Source organism: Mastomys coucha, unplaced genomic scaffold (assembly GCF_008632895.1).
Source record: "Mastomys coucha isolate ucsf_1 unplaced genomic scaffold, UCSF_Mcou_1 pScaffold14, whole genome shotgun sequence".
NCBI classification, from domain to species: domain Eukaryota; kingdom Metazoa; phylum Chordata; class Mammalia; order Rodentia; family Muridae; genus Mastomys; species Mastomys coucha.
Genome location: NW_022196896.1, coordinates 115,248,286 through 115,268,123, shown reverse-complemented (window position 1 = coordinate 115,268,123; position 19,838 = coordinate 115,248,286). Strand labels below are relative to the sequence as shown.

Genomic DNA, 19,838 nt, shown 5'->3' with positions numbered 1-19,838 from the left:
TTGGATTATGGGGTCAAAGTTGCCCAGGCCTCTGGATCCCTAACATCACATTGGTTTTGAAAGCGAGGGCAATCGAGGATGACAAACAGGACTCCCAGTGAGGACTCTTTCCAATGGTCTAAGAGGCAGGTTATTTTCAAACAAAAGGTCAAGTTTTTAACATTAGTTGAGTCCTAGTCAACCTCTGTGTTTTCCTAAACCCCAGTGCACATCCTTTTATACTGCAACTCTTACAAACAGCTTATTATTTTAAATTTCTTACTCCAAAGCAGCCACTGAATGACTTCCCTTCTTTCTTTCCACCCTTACTGTGACCATACTTCCTCACTTCACTCTGTCTGCTGCCATGTGGCTGTCCGTCCGCCATGTCTGCCCTCCACACCACCTCCAACAGCATGGCTTTTAGTCTCTCCTCTGTTCTTCTTTGGGCAGCCACTGAGATTTACAGCTCGCTTACCCTGGGGTGTCTTAAAAATATCCTCACGTATCTTTTGAGTCCATTCTCAAATTCCTTTATTAATGAGGCTAACCCCAAGAGGGGACTCTGATTTCCTCACTATCATCTGGTGTTCCAGATGGGACTCCCCAAATTCCGGTTACAGTATCAGAAACATCTTGGCGTGTGTATTTTTCTCTATCTGCCCAGATATTTATAAACTTTAAGCAATTTTCTATAGAACAACTAAGTGGGTGGCGGAGACTGAATATCTGTATAACACTTTAGCAAGGAAGCCATAGGCTAGTGTCATAAAAGTCTGTGGGTTTAAGATTTAAAAGTCCCTTCTAAGCAAATGATGAGCGTGAAGACTTTTATTTAGAGACAATTTTTCCCAAATGAGTTCTAAGAAATAGGAAAGGCTGAAAGAAACCAGTTGTTTGAGATGATTTCTGGGCCACTGACAAAGGCTTTTATTCTTTGAAGAATAGACAGAGAATGGCCACTTGTGTAATCCAGATATAGCACCTTATATACATGAAACAGAGTTAAATATAGAGAATGATGGGTTAAAAATTAGATCACTTCTAAAAAGTAACAATGTGCAGCACAGCTTCTTCAAGGGTAACATATTCTTTGACAAGAATTTAAAATTCATTTGAGGGAAGAAAAAAAATGCTCACACTATAATCTTACACACTTTTCACTGTCATGGCTGTTATCTCCACAACTCTACCATCATCGCTGCCGCCTCACAAATGACCACCATTGCCATCACCTCCTCTTCACTAAGACCACTTCTACCACCACGGTCAGCCACACCTTTACTAAAACCACTCCCATCACCATTACCGACACCTGTGCCGTCACTAGCACCACCTTCATCACCAAAGTCAGCAAGACCATTTCTCCCATTACCACCCTCGCCTCCGAGCCCTCCACTGTGTTCTGGCTCTGCAGATGGCAAGGGAGACAGCATTCTATCATGAGTACACACAGGAGGAAGGAGGAAGAAGACCCCACTACTAAACAAGGTGTTGGGGGAAGAACAGGGAAGATACTGCATCTCATCAGTTGTAAGTATACTTCCTGGGATAGGCTTTGAGCCTCAAAGGTGAGAAGCCCAAGGATACCTCTTGTACCTAGATAAGGGAAACCCAAAATATGGAGCCTGGCCCTGAATCATGAGCATCACCTGGCAAACAGATGCTCAATTTACAGCCTCAACCTTGACTCATCTGCTCCACCTCAGGACAGTCATTGGCCGCCCTGAGCAGAGTGTCCTGTGAGCTAGATGGGATGTGCAGCTAGGAAGACTTGCTGAAAGCAAGCTGTTGGATGTGAGGCTTGATCCCTGTTTCTGCACTTGTTAGTGCTGCAAACTCAGTCCCCCAGGACCTTGGATTCCATTTGTAACAGGGCCCAGACTTGTAAAATTAAGCAGGGTTCTAAATGAGAGCAGTAAGATTCTCTAACACATCGGAAGCTCCTTGCATACACAGTGAGCACTCAGCTCATCACTGCTAGCACCCCAACACAGATCACACTCAGGAGCACCGGGCACTTGGCCAATGTCAATGTGCCACACACAAAAGCCAGAGTAAGTATGATGGATGAGGGTCTGGTGTGATGCAAGAGGACTCCAGGATAAGAGCTGCTTAGTGTTTTCATTTTCCCTAGTCTACAAACAATTCTGTTACTTAGGTCTTCAAAGGAAATGAAGAAACCTAGGAAAATATTTCTTCCATATCAATTTTAAATCCCACCAACTTTCTCTCTCTATAATTACAGCTGTCAGTGTGGGCATCAAGAGAAAACAGTGTCCTTGGCTTTAAAATGTAGCCATTAGGGACTCAGTTAAAAATAAATTCTCTTCCTGAGATGGAGGACTGGAAAATGTGCTTTTGCTCCAACCTGATAAAAATGTCACTGTGTGATGCCCTTCTTGAAAAGCCTAGGATAGATAGCACTGAGGACTCCTTCAGATGCCCCCTTCTCTGTAGAACAGGTCCACAGGGTAATCCTGTCTGGGTGAGCACCGCTGGGTGTGGCAGGGCAGTCTACTGAGGATGGCAGGCAGGAGCACTGTGGCCAGCACTGCTGCTGCATTAAGCAGGGAGAGACAGTATCAGCACCCCAGTGAGGGAGGGATATCTGCCTGGCAAGATCTAACAGCTCCATTTACAACAGTCTACAAACAACCCTGATATTAGGAATGGATAGCATCCTAGACAAACATTCCCCAAACTCTTGCAGTTTGCAAATGAAGAAATATCAGAGTACAGTCCAGACACCCCAGCCATCTTTGGGGTGTCCACTCTGAGAGCCAAGCCATACACCCCAGGGGACTCACTGCTGCTCTTTCCAAACAAGAAGTTTTTAAGACAGATCAGAGGGACCCATTTTGCCCTGAGGCATGGAGACAGGAGTTAAGCAGGCCAGGCAACACTGGAAGCTACATGTAACGTTAAATACCTTTGGAAAGGAAAGTCATAACATAGTGGAAATGCCTTCATGCAACTGGGAAGCTTAAAAGAATTTTGAGTTTAGTGTTTTAACTTTTACTCAGGCTTTCTTGTAAACACTCTTAATTTTTTTTTTTCCTGTGAATAATCCAAACCCTTAGGAATGGACCATCAAACAGGCTCTTCTGTTACCATGGCAGCCTTGGATGACGGGCTGCCAGCTGGTCAAGTAGCCCTGTGGCAGCCTGGATGTTTGAGAACTCTCTTAGTCTGAGGACACCCCAGAGGACTGTTACAGCCACAGTGGAAGGCACACTCCCATTATGAGCACTAGCCTTTATGACCATTATGACTGTTTGCCCTCGGTTATCCTCATGTACACCAGAGGGGGCACACTTCCCCTGAAGGCCCAGAAGGTGGCCTTGGGCATACCCACCCCATGGCTACATAACCAGGCAATTCAGTTCACAGTCCTTGTCCCGAGAGGCAGCCTCTTGCACTGAAAAACAATGCCCATAAACAGCCTCTCCCAAGTGGTCTGTCCTTGTCCTGGCAGGAAATAGGGACCCCAGAGCCACGAAATGACAGGACAACCGCCTGTGAAAATATATGATGATGAATCTTTTCTGTCAACCTGCCTGGATTTGGAGTCACCTAGGAGACATAGCCCTATGAGTCTATGGGTGAGTATGTGAGGGCATTTCCAAGGAGAAACCCTGCTGAAAAGAAAAGCCATACTGAATGTGGGTAACATCAACCTATGGGTAGAAACTCCACATGTAATAAAAAGGGAACGAGGAGAGCTGAGTGCCAGCCTCGCTTTGCTTTTATCTTTTTTTTTCCTCTTTTGTCTCTCTTTGCTGGCTGACTGTAGGTACAATGTGACCAGCTGACCCACACTCCTGCTGTGATGGACCATGTCCTGGATCTACAAACAAAATCAGCAACCCTTCCTTCCCTCGGGTTCCTCTGCGGGCATTTCGTCACTGTCATAATAAAAGTAATCAATACCAGCTGGGCAGTGGTGGCGCGCGTCTTTAATCCCAGCACTTGGGAGGGCAGAAGCAGGCGGATGTCTGAGTTCGAGGCCAGCCTGGTCTACAGAGTTCTAGGACACCCAGGAGAAACCTTGTCTCAAAAATAAAGTAACCAATACCCTGCAGTATTGTCAGGTTACAGGCCCCCAGCACTCACATCCCTGGACAGAGGAAGAAATGGGGGACCCCTATGATGTCAGGACTAGGGTGAACACTGCTCTGAGACTAAAAGCCCCACCCCCACTTTAGGGCACTGAGTCGGTGCCAAAGGATGGGTTCTTTACAGCTGGAGAGCTGTGTCTCTCTGACCATGGCGGAGATGAAGGGTGAAGATCCACAGAGCTGGAAACTGCCCAGAGAAACCAAGGGTAAGCACCGTGCAGCAGAGGACTCAGCGCGTTCCCGTTGGAGGGTTTGGGTCCTCAGCGCGTTCCCGTTGGAGGGTTTGGGTCCTCTACGCACCTCCTTGGGGTTTTTCAGTCAAACCTAGACCCTCTCAAAATATCAAAACCACAGGTCAAATTACAAGCCCAGGGCTTCTAAAAGGCAGAAGGCAGAAACAGTGTTAGGAACTTTGCAAAACCTCCTCCAAGCAAGGAAACTGCAGACCAAGCAAAGCAGGGCCCGGCCTGTGGGGACCCTGCACTGACAAGATGGGGTCTTCACTGGGGCCTGATTTCAACAGCTAAGCAACCCTGGCATGGCAGGCTCCTGGGGTGGGGCTCTGAGCCTGTGTACCTGCAACTGGCCTGCACGGAGATTGAAGAAAAGGCTCCCCGACAGAACCGGTTAGGCAAAAGAAACAGTTTCAGGTTTGGATTCTCTAAGATTTGTGCGCAGGCTCGTTTCTGTTGGTGGATACCAGTGAAATCCACCTTCAGTTGTGGAAGTGTGACGAGACACAGTGACCTCATGCCTGCTCTCGTGTGTGTGTGTGTGTGTGTGTGTGTGTGTGTGTGTGCGTGTATGTGTGCATGCGCACGCACGCTCCTGCCATCTCCAACTCCCAGCATGAGCATTAGGCCCTGGCTGGGAGTCCACAGAAGGGGAGGAGGCTGAGGCTTAGGGCTATGTATCTGCACTCAAATATAGAGATTAAAAAATGCTAAAGAGAAAGAAGAAAAGAGAGTACACAGCTGCCATCCCCCAAACAGACCTCCCATCTGCCACCCACGATTTGCATGTCACCTTCTCCGGGCTCATTTGTACTTCATTAACTGCCATTGACTTAACAAGATTTATGCAAATGACACCATAGGAGCCCCCTAACTCCCACTGCAATCAAGTGATTATGTATGTACAACTTGCCACAGCGATGAAAAATTAATACGTGACAAGCCCACTGGCCGCTGAGCTGGGCCGCTGGCTTTTATTTTCCTCGCTTTGCTTTTTCAATTCTATCCGAATAGATCTTATCTTATTAGTAAGAAAGGAAACGGGGTTCTCTAAATCCATCCGCTCTGGGTAGTCAGACAGGACAAAAGAAGAGCTGGGCCCAGATCCTGAAGAAATGAAATTCTAGTCTAGGAAACAACTCCTTATTCTTGAGGAACCTCTGCTTGGGGAAAAGAGAAATAAAGTCATGAATGACAGTGACCTGGCCGCTAAACCTGTAACAAGCTAAACAGGAGGAAGGTGGTTCATGCACATGGGCAACCTTACAACCTTGAGGGAGGTCACAGGGCATTAGGACTGCCCCATTCAGTTCACAAGTACATTCGATTCCCATGAGGAGCAGAAGTGACCAGAATTCCAAGTGTTCAAGGACAGGAGCTTGGAAGGTGACTCCTCTACCCTGAGGCCAAGGGTCCAGCAGCAGAGTGGGGCTCTTGACTAGTCTCTGCCAGAATTCACTGAGGGCCAAGGACTCTGTGGACTGTGAGAGAGGGACACAGACAGGGCGGGTCTGTGAACAGCAGTGCTTTCCCTTATGGGCAGACTCACATTCCCTAAGCATCCCCAAAGGAACAAGTTGACAGAACCACAGCCTTAGCCATGTTCTACACAGCACAAGATATCTTTGTGTGAGGCGAGGATTCTCAAGTCAGATTTAACACATGGAGAACTTGGGGCTGAGGAAATGGCTCAGTGGTTAAGACCACTTACTACTCTTGCAGAGGACCCAAGTTTGGCTTCCTGCACCCACATGTGGTGGCTCGCAGCGAGCTGGAATTCTAGTTTCGGGGGATCCAATGCCTCTTTCCGGCCTCTGTGGGCACTGCACGCACATGGTACTCATAAACTCACACAGGCACACACACATAAAAACAATCTTTAAACCCGCAGCTTTGCTTTGGAGGGTTCCCGTCACCGTGTGGTGGAGACAGAACAGATGCGAGGTGCCTAGCTGGCTAGTCCTAAAGCTTCACCCTGTTTGCGTTTAACCTAAGATCAACACAACCTAATGGCCCCCACTCTGCTAGGGGTTAAACAGGACTCTACATAAAAAGACACATGGATAACAAGCTCTCATTTAAATCATTTATTCAAGGAATCCACCTGTGTGTTTTCTAGGACATTCTAGGCAGGTACTGCCCCCTTCAGGCTTTGTCTCCTGAATCCTCATGTTTCCAGAGGTCACCACAGCAGAGTGAGGGCAGCAAAGGGTTAGCTACTCTCAAATAATCCACTCACCTTGAAGATTCAGGCACACATAACATGAAGCACTGTAACTGCCCAGACCACGGACACGCTGCACCTTACTCCACAGAAAGGGCAGGGTGCTGACTCCGGTACCTGGAATACCACAGCCTTTAGTTTGAACGGAATGCAAACATCGTCTGCAGAAAGTCTAGGTGTGATGCCTGAGCATCGACTATGGTGGGACCATGTGGGGCTGGGAGCAGACCAGGTAGTAGTCAGTCCCTGGCTCCTCACTGTGGACACCTAGTGGAGGAAATCAAGTGCTCCCTGCTCCCAGGAGTCAGAAGGAAACCACTATTTACATCTCAACAAGAGTATCACTGAATATCCAAGACAGGAAAGCTTCCCAAGGGATGCAAAGCGCTCATTTTACACTAGCCAGTCACATCCACTCTTTGCAAACTCAAAAGGTTCAGTTTGGGCAGCTGGCCCTGACCAAAGATGAGCAGGGAACTGATTAAGTGAGGCTCCAATTACACCAGGGCCTGGCTGGCTCCCCCTGTGTTTCCTCTTGGGCCAGGAGTGGACGTTTGTTGGGAAGATGATGGGCACTGAGGAGCAGTCCTCTGCAATGAACAGCACAGCTCTGGTTCCTCACATGAAAAACCACTATGTAATTTTATGACTCTATAGGAGACAACACTGCACAGAAACCATATACTAAAATGGCCTTATGTAGAGTTAGATTATAATAATCAAAAGGAGGAATCAGCTATGAACATGGCCCTCAGAAGTAATAAACCTGTTTATAAGGAAAACACTGCCCATCACCAGGAAGGCGTCTTGCTTTGTTTGTAAACACTTGAAAGGTGAAAATTTTTCTTCACGGTGCTGCAAGCTGGCTCCTAACTTATGGCAAGGGTGGTCCTACAAAAAGGCACAGCAGCCTCAACTGACATCTAGGCCCCCTTCCCCTGGGTCACAGTCAACCACGGCACCGGGGGCAAATGTGACACACAGGCCACTGTGGTCTACAGCCCAGGGTGGAGTCCAGTAGTCTTGGCCTCTTAGGAATCCCCTGCAGTGGCTCTTCAGCTCTCACATCTTCCACCTGAAATACTCGGCTCCTCACAAGGGCTGCAGCCATTAACTGCAAACAGGTAAAACCTGCGCTGCTGACGTGAGCCACTCTATTTGCATGAATACTCATCCCCTCCCTCAGGGCAACCAGCGCCCATGCGCACAGACCAAGTGAAGCTGGGTGGGAGCTGCGGAAGAGGCAGCGGGATGCCCTAGATCAACCAGAGCTTCGAATGGGAAGCGTCACCCATGGGAGGCAGAGCTATGTCCTACCCACAGATTTCCTGCCCCTACCCAAACAGAATAGAGTCTAAATCAATTGGCTTTCTTTATCAACCAAAAAGATGACATTTCAAGAGCCGCTGAGCTGGGTTGAACTCTTTATTCTTATTGTTTCGGAAATGAAGCGGCAAAAGACGTCACACACGAATTCCAGTGTGTCTTGCTAGAGACGTGAAGCAATTTAGGACCTGGTTTCCGGGCTAATGAAAACCCATTTCAGGCTAGCAACATTGGCCAAAACAAATGCTTGAATTCAAGTCCTGTTGTGTAATGGGGAAGTTTAATTAAGGCCCCACATTACAGCTGTAAATGTTCCTGTGTATAATAAGGTCTAAATGAAACTGAACCTAATCAAAGTTACAATCCCTTCATTAGCAAATTACAAACAAGAGCGCACAGCTGACATGCCGGCTAGGATTATTACAACTAATTGCCTCGTTGTTACAGACCAGCCTGAAACAGTGTTCAGATGTCCGTCTGCAAGAGCAAATTAGGGCCACGTCAGGCTATTCCTGTGATCACAAGGGGTTCTTCTACAGCGATCTGATTTACCCCTGTCGCCTGGCGGCCAGCGGCCCAATCAAAGCCATGCTACAAAGGCAGCCTTTGAAGCCAGTGCCGCATGGAAACACACTCCATATGCAGGCGGGCAGACCGCACTTCATTAGAGCTGCTGTCGCATTTCCCTCTTCTTATTCTAATGATCCCATTTTAATACTCACAGGAACCCCTTCTAATTGATGTCAAGTGAGTGACTTCTACATTCATCAACAGAGCACATCAAACAAACCCTGGTGCTCCAGCCAGCAGCATCCCAGGCTGCACCGAGGTGTGTCTCCAGCAAGGCGGGGAAGGGGACAAGTGTACCTGTTTAATTGGGATGGCTCGCCCGCTCCCAATGCTGTCCGCACGGCTCTCCAGGCCTTTCTTCTCTTTGTCTGGGTCGCTCCCTTTCCTAGACTGCAAAGCAAAAAAAGTAAAGTTAGCATTTGGTCGAGGGTTGTGGCTGCCAGACGGGTCTTGCCCCTCGAGCAGAGCCCCTGCCAACAGGATTGAGGACCGCCACCCCCAGCAGTCCATCCATCGGCACTGACTCATCATTCCAAAGAGAATTTTCTAAACTTTCCCCCTGACTTTTCTACTGCGGAATTATCTTTTAATTCTTTTTTAAAGAGTTCAAAATGCAATTACTAGGAACCAATGGACCATCCAGGAAAGCAACGCCCAACGAGAAAACACATTCTAGAGCTGCAGTGAGCATAGCTGAGGAGAGAGGGGCCCCTCGAAGGTTATCTGGAAGCCCCTCTACAGTACTGTGAGGATTAGATTAATGTCTGGATGATTTAAAAAGTCTATTAGCCACGCAGCGGTGTGGCTTGCTGCTGTACCCCCATGTGTCATTTTAAGGGACAAGCAATGTTTCCTTTCATTACTTTTGGCCAGTTAGAAAACTGGTTTCAAAGTTAAAGCAGTCTACTGTGCAACGGAAAGATAACAGAGGCAAAAACTAAAAATCTCTTTTTGACAAAATGTCAATATTCGGTGAGCAGTGAGCAACGGTTTGTTTGCCGGGTTCCTGAGCCAATTATCTTGGAAGGATTGTTGACACTACATGAACTGCCCAGTGGCTGGCAGGTGTTGGGAGGAGGGCACCTGGGGAAAGCTGCAGGCGCGCCAGCCACCGTCCACATCCCGTCTCCTGCTGGCATGAGCAAGTGTAAGCACGGTGATTGTCTGACAGATTTATTTTATTATGAGAGAAAGATCTGAGACTCGTCCTCCTTAATAACAGTGCTGACAAGTGACAACTTCACTCCATTACTTTTCAATGGGAACATTACTCACGCAATATTGAAAATGGAGAAACATTTTCCTGTGCTTTTCAAATCTGAGATGATATATGAAACAGAGAGACTCGGTGGTGTCCGGTGCTGCTAGGAGCAGCTCATGAAATTCAGATTCAAAAGGATGTGGGATGAAACCGAGGACGCTTCTAAAACAGTGTCCAAAAGGGCAGGACCCTGAGCTTTAATAAAAGCAAGGCCTGACGGGGCAGCTTACTGCCAAAATTCAGATAGAAGACGGAGAGGAAGGTGCCTGTGATAGCAACTGGGCTTTCGAACTGCAAGCGCGCTGACTTGGCCCAAGGCAATGCACATGAGAATGTACACTCTTAGCTGACTGTAGGAGCTTCTGCATTTGTCCAATGAATTCTCAGTGCCCCATGCCGCTGCCCTCATCATGGATCCTAGATACGTCACAGAAGTTCCTTCGCTCTTTACTCTTCAGTCACTGATAATGCACAGCAAGACTGCACACAACCAACTCTTTCCTCCCACAGGTCGGTTTGTGGGCAGGTAGGCACACGGGTTTCCAATCAGAAAATTAAGTTCCAAAGCTTGTGGCTGACAACATTTCAGAGAAATTCTGGATCAATGAAGAACATTAAAGGCATTTTGGGAACTTTATCAGTTCTAAATACCTAAATTTGAAAATCCATCTTCATTATTCTCCATTAAGCAGAATAATTAACAAAACAAACATTTAAAAAAAAATGAACATTTTCCTGGAGGCGGCGCATCTGTCCTTGGTTGCTGTTCTCAGAGCAGAGTTCTTGATTCCACGGAAGCAGGAAGCAGCAGCCAGTGTTGTACACAGCTCCAAATTCGTAAAGAAACAGAAGCCATGTTCCACACAATCATATGCTCAGAGACAAATGAGACAGAATCTCAGGGTACTTATTGGGGGAAAAAAAATCCACAAACAACAAATGATACAATTTTGTGTGGAAAGTGCCATAAAACTAAAGGAAAGCTCTGACAAGCTGCTGGTAGAAGTGTTTGCCATCTACAAGAGGCTGGCCCAAGGATAACTAAACTACAACCAATCCAGTAGGTATGAAAGCCTGTGCCTCTGAATCCTCGGGGAGAGAGGACTGCTTGCATTCCTGCCCACACTGAGAGACTTCAATGGTGCCCCCTCCCTGCCCCCGCTGCCAAAACTGCTCACTAAAGGCAGCTGGCAGCCCTCGGTGCCTATTGCTATATCCAGCCTGTGCACTCCTCAGAACCAGAGTTATCACAGCCACTGAGGGTGGGAGACTTCAGGCCACTACTTCAAGCTTGGAATGACTGCTGAGTACCAGACACTGGAGACAGAGGGGAGGGAAGGGAAGGATTATCTACTTCGTTTAAAAAATGGTTAACTCCCTATATGTAATAAACAAAGTCACAGAGGCAGCCAGTCCCTTGCACATTCGGCAGAGAATCACTGTGGGCAACCCTGCCCATCAAACAGAGCCTGTTCCCTCACTTCCAACCAGTAGGCAGGAGCAGACAGAACACCATGCCAGGCTTTGGGGCTCCTGTTCTCCGTGAGACACCAAGTGTCAATCCTTTTATACTATGGATTTCATTGTCCTTTCTTCTCCTGGGAGCTTCTCTGAGTAGGTCCAGGTTCTGTGTAATCTTTAGGTACTAGGAAGCTTAGTTCTATTTAATGGTATCAGCATCCCACGGCAGGTTTTTATGTGGTTTTAAAAATGCCACATGAAGACATAATTCTTTAAAAGCTTGGAAAGAGATAAAGCAACCACACAAAACTTAAGAAGCCTTGCCAGCTTAACATCCCAAATACACACAACACATATCGACCCACGCAGGTAGAATGACAATCCCCGGAACAGAGGCAGGGGAATGGATAGGGTAGTTCAGAATTCCACTGAGGAGTCTGTGCTTCATGAAGCAACAGCTACAAGCTCAACCTCAAGATTATCACAGAGAATACAAGTTGGGTTTTTTTTTATTCTTATATATTTCAAAATATTATTCCACAAGACATTTTATCCATATGTCAACTGGACGGCTAAATGAACCGTCCTCTAAAAAAACTGAATATTTCTATAGTAGGCACCCAATGGGGGTCAACTTCTAATCTTTTATTTCTCAAAGCAATGTACATAATTGTCACTGCAAAGTAATGTTTAACTTGCTATAACTGGAGTGATTTAGTTTATGTAATTTCATATAAAAGGCATGGGATTTATTTGTTTAAAACCCATATGTTTGCAAATAAAAACATCTTGAGAGCTGAAGGTCTTATCCCTGTGTGGCATATGTTAAAAGACATGCGTGGATAGGTTAAGCACTTTTTAGAATGTGCTAACAGTTAAGTGGACAGAGCCTATCACCTGTACAGATACATTCTGGGCTGTGGGAAGAGCTAACTAAGATGGTTTGCAACCAGCACAGTTAAATTACATACACACTTTGACAGTATTAGTTCAGAAGTCATCCATAGCAACAGGAATGAAGACTCTGAAAAACTGGACATAGTTAAAGATAGAAGCAGACTGTTACCTATTAAAATCTGGTGTCTTAATTGCTTAGATTTCAGAACTAATTCACTTCCTTTTCATTGCTTATATAACACTGACATCTAGTGGAATCAAGGCTTCTAAGTCCTTTAACTCCAAGTGTTCCCCACTACCTCCACCACCACTCTGCCCATGGGAACGACGGACCGATGTGCTGAGACTGTCACGAGTTTCAGAGTTTATCCTGCGGTGCCACAACACAAAACCACAGCAGCACTAGATTCCTGCAGGACTCGGAATTTCTGTTCCATGAACACTAGCGGGGAAACTGGGTTCAACTTTTTAAATGCTTTTCTCTCAAAGTGTTTGCTGACATTAAAGAGTTAGACGGCAAATGCAGCGAGAGGCATCCTAAGACACCATGGTGACTATGATGCAACCCTCGGGGAGCTCCAGTCTCTGTGTCCTTACAGCCCCTTGCACACGCCCTATAAGGCCTGTAGCACTGTGGCTTCCTGGCCTCTCTGTTTTTCTTTCACTGTGGCCATTTACTAGACACTGAGTACAGTCAGGGCTTTGAAGAGCAACTATTAGCAAACCCATTTCCCTCCACTGCTCTCCCCTCTCTCCCTCCCTCCCCCTCCAGATCTTAAAATTAAGATCCTCAGAAGGCCATGTGAGTTATCATCACCCAGGCCCCAGGGTCTTTGTGGATAGAGGGAACAAACCCTGCCCGGCAACTCATCCTGTTTAAAGTGGTATGTCCTGGCTTTCATATGCTAGGCACCAAAGTTACTTCGCACTGACTGGTGTTGGGTAAGAACCCAGCTAGGCATCCTCTACATGGCTTCCTGCAGCATGCATACAGAAAGTTTTCACCCACCACCATCCTTGGAGCCCAGTGTCTCTAAAGACAGGTGAGGCAACTGGTTTTTTTGGGGGGAGGGTGGGGTGCGGGGAGCTGAGTCACACATGAATGAGCAGCCTGTTTTGGGAAGTGACACTTCCTTATTCTGTACATCAGCTAGAGACTGATAACATATGAGACTGCTGGTGCTGTGTCTAAGAAACTTTATGGCGCACCACCTTATATCTGTGCACTACTTGCACACGTCAAAACCTTGCCTGCACTGTGCCGAAGCCAGGACAACCCCGGCAGACCTACCCAGAAGTCCTACCGACTGCCTTTGCTGAACATCACTGGTGTCCATGCTCCAGACTTCAACAACAGTGAGAGTAACACACATACTGGCACTCTGGCTCTTCTGCTGCTCTAAAGTGGTCTCAACAGCCCTACTGCAGACTAGCTACTGCTCTCAGATCAGAGAGGTTCAGTGATTTGTCTGAGGTCAAACAGCCTCTGCCAACCGTGTCTGTCAGGGCTGTATGATACAGAGCAGCAAAGGAAAGGATGGGGTAGCTCAGAGGGGACCTGCTATCATCAGCAGACTGAGCATGAGTAACCTAGCCATGGAGACAGCCACAGACATGGTGGGAAAGAGTGAGGCACCCACAGACCTGGCAGGCCCCTAGAGCATTATGCGATCATCTTCAAATGAAGGCATCAGGGCAGACAATGAACCTCTAGCTATTCCAGAAGACTGCAGGAAGATAACGAGAAGACGCTTGTTTGTGACTGAGTCAGTAGCACCCAACCAAATCCAGAGGCCAAAGGATTTGCACAGGCTTTAATCAAGGATATGTACAGAGCTGGCCAGGGAGACTTGCTGAAATCACACTATAGCACCCCTGGGCTCAGCCACCCGTGATTAATTGGTGCTGTCTGCTGGACATAAGCAGCAGACAATAGTGTGTTTGCCCTCTCTGTAGTGCAGGGAGCATCTGCATCCAACAGCTCAAAACGCTTGGAAAACTGCGCGTGCGTGGCCCCACCTTAGACACAGTCTCTAAATCAGGAAAACTGCACGCATGGCCCCACCTTAGATGCAGAGTTTCTAAATCAAAGTTCTGGGTTCCAATCCAGGATACTTCCTGGAGGGCTCTGAGGAAAGCCCAAGAGAAGCCTGTGGGAGGGATCCCTGTAAACCCTGGAGACAGAGAGAGAGAAATGGGGTTTGCTATACTGAAGGACAGGCAAGTCCTACATGCCCACCCCTGGGGTCAGTTCTCAGACCCCAACATGTGAATGGGGCTCTAGCTAAGGACTCTCTGTGATTGGTCAGATGCAAATGGAAATTCTCCCTAAGACCTACCCCATCTAACACAAGTCCTTAGGGTGAGACCATGAAACTCCTGGGAGGGTAAAGGTTGTTCAGAGACTTCTGAGGATTCACACCTAGTCCCTGCTGGGAAATTCCCACTCTGCTCAGGAACCAAATCTTGTTTGTTTGTTTTTTCCCACCATTTCCTCCGACTCCAAGAGCCACTGCGATTCCCATTAGTTTAGCCTGGGTTCTGCAGACACCATCGGACCCTCGGATGAATGTGTGACTGAGATGCCAGTGACATTGAGAGGTTGGTCTCCAGGGTTGACACTCACTGTGAACAGGTTGGACCTGCGCTTGGACTGCTTCCGCACAGGTGTTGGAGTGTTGGCAGTGGGAGGGACGTCGATCCGAAGCTCCTTCTGGCTGGTGCTCGGGGTCGAAGGGACAGAGGACGAGTAGTCACTTAAACTCCCACCTCCATTACTTGTCTGTAAAAAATTAAAAACAAAAGCAATGTACTGTCAATGAAACAACATAAAAAGCCACGAAAGCAGGGTCACAGCGAGAAAAACGGCAAGTGACCGTGAAGAAGTGCTCTCTGTGAGACAAGGTGTCAACTCCTTTACCTGGACAGTTCTACTAGCTCCGAGTGCCGTTGGAAACAAGAGTTACCTTGTCTGAGAAAAGGGAGCTCAGGTCTCCATAATGGGGCTTGAAATTTTCTTTCTAGTTCTTGAGAAAGGGACTCATTCTGTTGCCTAGGCTAACCTAAAACTCACTATGTGCCCACACTGGATTTGAACTTGAAGTAAGCCAGGCGGCAGTGGCACACGCCTTTAATCCCAGCAGTTGGGAGGCAGAGGCAGGCGGATTTCTGAGTTCAAGGCCAGCCTGGTCTACAGAGTGAGTTCCAGGACAGCCAGGGCTACACAGAGAAACCCTGTTTCAAAAATCAAAAAAAGAAAAACAAAACAAAACAACAACAACAAAAAAAACTTGAAGTAATCCTCCTGTCTCAGTCTCTTGACTACTGACACTACAGGTGTCTGACACTACAGGTGTCAGTACAAATGTAGGAACTTTGAGAAGAAAAAGAAAAAAGAAAAAAAAAAAACCACAATATTTCTTCCTCTGAAAAAGAAGGTACAGTTAAAAACAGCCTTGTGCTCACTTCGCTGTCCCTCCTGGGATGAAGAGGGAGCGGGTGCTCAGAACAACAAGCGGACACTTTTAAATGAACCTCATAAAATCTAAAACATTTTTAGATCACTCAAAAGCTGAAGACACCAACAGTGAAGGGGTTCAGGTATGTGGCTGGCCCATCCTAGGCCCCGGGGGTAAATGCACCGGGGCTTCCCAGGCAACCTGAGGAGGACTGATCACAAAACAAGGACCAGCAAGTTACCACCTCCTAAAGGAGGCTCTGGATGGATCCCTTTGACAAGTACTTTGCTTCCAAATGAATAATTTACTGAAACATTGTTGGGGGATATTACCAGCTCCTATAGGACCTAAAAGAGATGGTGGCTGTGGCCCAACCAGGTCTAAGCGTAAGTGTGTCCCTGAGCCCATAAGATTTATGCACAACTGTTGCCGCCATAAACCTATCAAGAGCAGAGCAGAGCCAGTGATCTCAATCAACAACAAAGACAGCAGCATACACCTGGCACCACCCTGTGCCAGCATGCCTCATAACGCAGGCAGTGTGCAGAGAGAACATTAAAGACTGACTCCCATAAAGCCCACTTGGCCACAGCAGCTTCTGAAGAAAATGGGTAGTCAATTACTGACATGCTGTTATTTACAAAGTTAAAGGGGGTGGGGGAACCATGACAGCTTTGGCATGGGCTGTGCACCCTCCCTGCCCCAGGTCCTCCTTGGCACCCACTCACTGCCTCACCGCCCACAGCACCTTGCATACCTGGCTGATGTGTACCGCGGACACTTGGGCAGAACACACAGAGGAGTGGCTTGGAGAGTTGGGTAAGGACTTGCAGGGGCCGATGGACAGCTGCTGCTTCTTCCTCGTGGCAACCACCTTCTGAGCAACTAGACACAGAGACAGGAGACATCCATGTGAGGCTCTGGCTGCACACGAGGTGAACAACAGGGGCCTCTGATGATCTCTGGCTCCTGCCACTTCTACATCGAGTTTCATCTGGATACCTAACTACCAGGATAAATATGACATTTCCCAAGGCTTCTGAATCTCATCTCCCAGATGATCATGGCCCACAAACAAAACCCTGGCCAATGGCACGAGAATAGGAAGCTCATTTGGCTCTCGGGACCTGTGCTCAGGTGAGAGCTGCTCTTTGTCCCTTTCTTCTTTGTCTTTTTGCTTGCTCTCTTTGAAATGTGCAGATGAGACTCTGGTGTCAGCAGCCACCAGGACTATTAGGTGACTTGGGAACGGAAATCACACCAGTGAGATAGGATTCAAAACAGACCAGTTCTGACTCCTGGGAGGGCCTCAGCCTGCCTGCGTGAACCACACCTCAGGGGACCCAAACATGTAGCAAGAGGTATACAGCCACCATGGATTATCCTAACCAAGTAACAGTTTCCAATTATTTGATGTAACAGTAATCCCCCCAAAAAGGAAAACTGAACAGAATCCCTTTGAAAGTTTCTTGAAAGAATGACTTGTAACAGACATGTAGAATTATATACTCAAACAAGAGTAATTTTATCAAGGACTCTTTATTTTTTAAAATTCTAACATACTACCACATGCACTAGAAGTTTATCTTAATCAATACAAATATAAATTCAACCAGCCATAACTTCTCTCAGCAAATAGGCTTGCTGATAAAGCATATTGAATTTAACTGCAAGGAAAATCAACGATTAGAAAGCCGTTCTCACACCAATAGGTGTCACTGCAGAGGAGCAGCTGCAGTAGGGACTGGAATCAAGGCTGGAACTTCCCAGTTTTCACCTCTGCACACACTGCTATGGCTCTTGAGCCTCTAGCACCAATGGTCACAAGAAACAGGCCACACGGTGTTCACAGACAATTTCACTTCCAAATGAACACAACTTTAAGCAGAAACTGGTGTGTCCACAGCTCATGGCTTCTGTGCAAATGAATGATAGTGTGAAATGTGACTATGTGGAAATGCAATCTATAAAAAATGGTTCCCAGAGACGAAGCAGCCGCTTCATCAGTCATGGCCCACCTTCAAAAGGCTTCTCATCACCCTGAAAGGATGATATCAATTAATTTATCTTCCCGCCATGTATTGATCATAACCTTCATCAGCTAATCATGTTTAAATTACAGAGGAATTTCGTGGCACTCCGTCATTTCAAAGCCATTGGTGTATTGATCAGGGACTGTTGAAAATGTGTATTAGACTATCTTAAGAAAAATCATTACGTGCACTCAAAAAGAAAACCTAAGGCCAGTGTTCAAGAACTGCAAGAACTGTCACATGACGGTCCTGAAACTCCAAACCCCAACTCTAACTGCTCGGGTGCTGTGGTCTGGATATAAACTGCCCCTTCAGGAAACTCGATACCCAGCTGGTGCTGATGTATAGGGAGGATCTTGAAGAGTTAGAAGGCAGAGCCCTGTTTATATATTTTTTAGTCTGGTCCCACTTCCTGTTAATCTGTCTTTCTGCAGATGAAATGTGATCAGGCAGCTATCCTGATGGCCAGTCAATCTTTATCTTCCTGCTGCTATGCCCTCCCTGCCATGACAGGTCCTATCCCTTCTGGAACTGTCTGTCAGTCAAGATAAACTCCCTCACCCCCGTTTCTCTTTTTGTCAGGCCTTCTGTCATAGCAACAGAAAAGTAACGAATGCACTGGGCGGCTAATTGTTTGCAAAAGGAAGCTTAGATAATCAACGTTTTGGTTTACTCCCAGCCTGAGATCCCACCATGACGACTTAACCATGGACCTTAGAGGAGAGGCACAAAACATCTCAACTGTGCACTCTGGACACCCGCTATGAAGGGTTTCCATGAGAAGGAAAGGCTTAGGAAACTGAGAAAAGTATGTCAAGGAAACTTGCATTGTGTGAAGCTTCGAATAAAAATCCCTGCCATCCTTCTTAGAAGGCAACCGGGAAAATATTCAAGAATAAAGAACACAGCTGAGAGCAAAGCCAAATGGGCAGCACGAAGTGTGGCTGCACACTAAGGGCGAAAGCCTCTGTGCCCCCAACCTTAGTCACCCAAACACAGGCCCACGGCATCTAACAACTGGCAGCATTTGCTTTTACTACATTTTATTTACTGTTTGACCTAGTTCCTCACTGTTATTCTTTAGACCTTCTAACTTACACCAACAGAAGAAAGAAAATGATTTTTAAATTTTCTGTTCTATGATGTTGTGAGTACTTTGGAAAGATAAAACATAAGAACAGGGCACATCTACTTAAAATCAGACAAGAAGTTTCTGGGTAAGGATGAATCGAATGAGAAAAGGAGAAGATGGAGAACGGCTGTCCTGTGCTGTAGGACACCTTGACACCCTGGGAGAATGGGTATTCACTACTCAGTAACCTCCTGCTAACAGCCACGTACTTGCTGAAGGAACTATGCGTATGATTACAGGACCATGACCACCATCACAGGACTATGTGGGAATCTGGGCAGATCTGACCCCAGCAGGTGACTGCTTGATCCCTCCCCAATCACCAGTCTACAGCATGGGCCACAGGGACAAAAGGCAGGCCCTGCCCCTGTGAAACTATAACTATTGCTGATACTTGGAATAAAGTGCTGGTAGGTTACAACAATCAGATATAACCCTAGACTCCACTGGCTGGGTGATCTCAAAAGCCTGAGTCACCTTGGTCCTAAAGGTGGTGCCGGCTAAAGGCTGAGCATGGTGGGAGAGCTATAGCCTCCCTCTATCCAGCACGTAAAGAGGACCCAGCAGAAGCCAGGTGTGGGGCTCACTGGTCTTACAGAACCTGAAAGACTGAGGCAGGAAGAAAACTAATTCTAGCCAGCCTGAACTACACCTAGATCTGACCTCAAACAAGCCAACAACAACAACCCCAAATATAACAAATGAATAAAGAAACCAGAGGGAGGAGGAGAGCAGCCCCGCCCATGTCTAAAGGACTCAGGCAGGACCTCCTGCGCAGCCAACAGGGACCCAGGACAGGAGCTGGGAATCCCTTGCTCTCTAGCTCTTTCTCCGTTTCTAAGGGACCTTGCATAACTAACTCTGGTGATTTAAATGAGGTATGCACCCCATAGTCTCAGGCATTTGACTCCTTAGGTGTGCCTTGTTTGAGCACACCTTCAAGGCAGCCTCTGAGAGTCTACAAGATTCATGCTGCTTTTTTCTCTTTCTGCTTTGTTGTGCTTGAGGTTTAAGCAGGAGCTCTCAGCTTCCTACTCCAGCTGTCAAGCCTGTCGCTTCTTGTCAGGACAGAAACACATCTCTCTGGAACTGTAAGCCCAAATAAACTCTACCTTCTCTGACTCATATAGTCACATAAACGAA

General features: G+C 47.0%; 1 protein-coding gene and 1 long non-coding RNA gene across 12 annotated transcripts in view; one reads left to right on the top strand and one right to left on the bottom strand.

Annotated features, from left to right (window-relative positions):
• Positions 1-19,838, bottom strand: part of Agap1 (ArfGAP with GTPase domain, ankyrin repeat and PH domain 1) — a 445,290-nt gene that overhangs the window by 218,840 nt on the left and 206,612 nt on the right. For all 11 annotated transcript variants that reach the window (XM_031368368.1, XM_031368370.1, XM_031368366.1 and 8 more), the window contains 3 exons: positions 16,288-16,415; positions 14,699-14,854; positions 8,751-8,843 (listed from right to left, as the gene is read on the bottom strand). In XM_031368368.1, the coding sequence (XP_031224228.1) occupies positions 8,751-8,843; positions 14,699-14,854; positions 16,288-16,415 (377 nt within the window). The remainder of the gene's footprint in view (positions 1-8,750; positions 8,844-14,698; positions 14,855-16,287; positions 16,416-19,838) is intronic.
• Positions 3,079-3,911, top strand: LOC116088749. The gene is made up of 2 exons (XR_004118001.1): positions 3,079-3,584; positions 3,776-3,911. It is a non-coding gene; the product is annotated as an uncharacterized LOC116088749 (long non-coding RNA).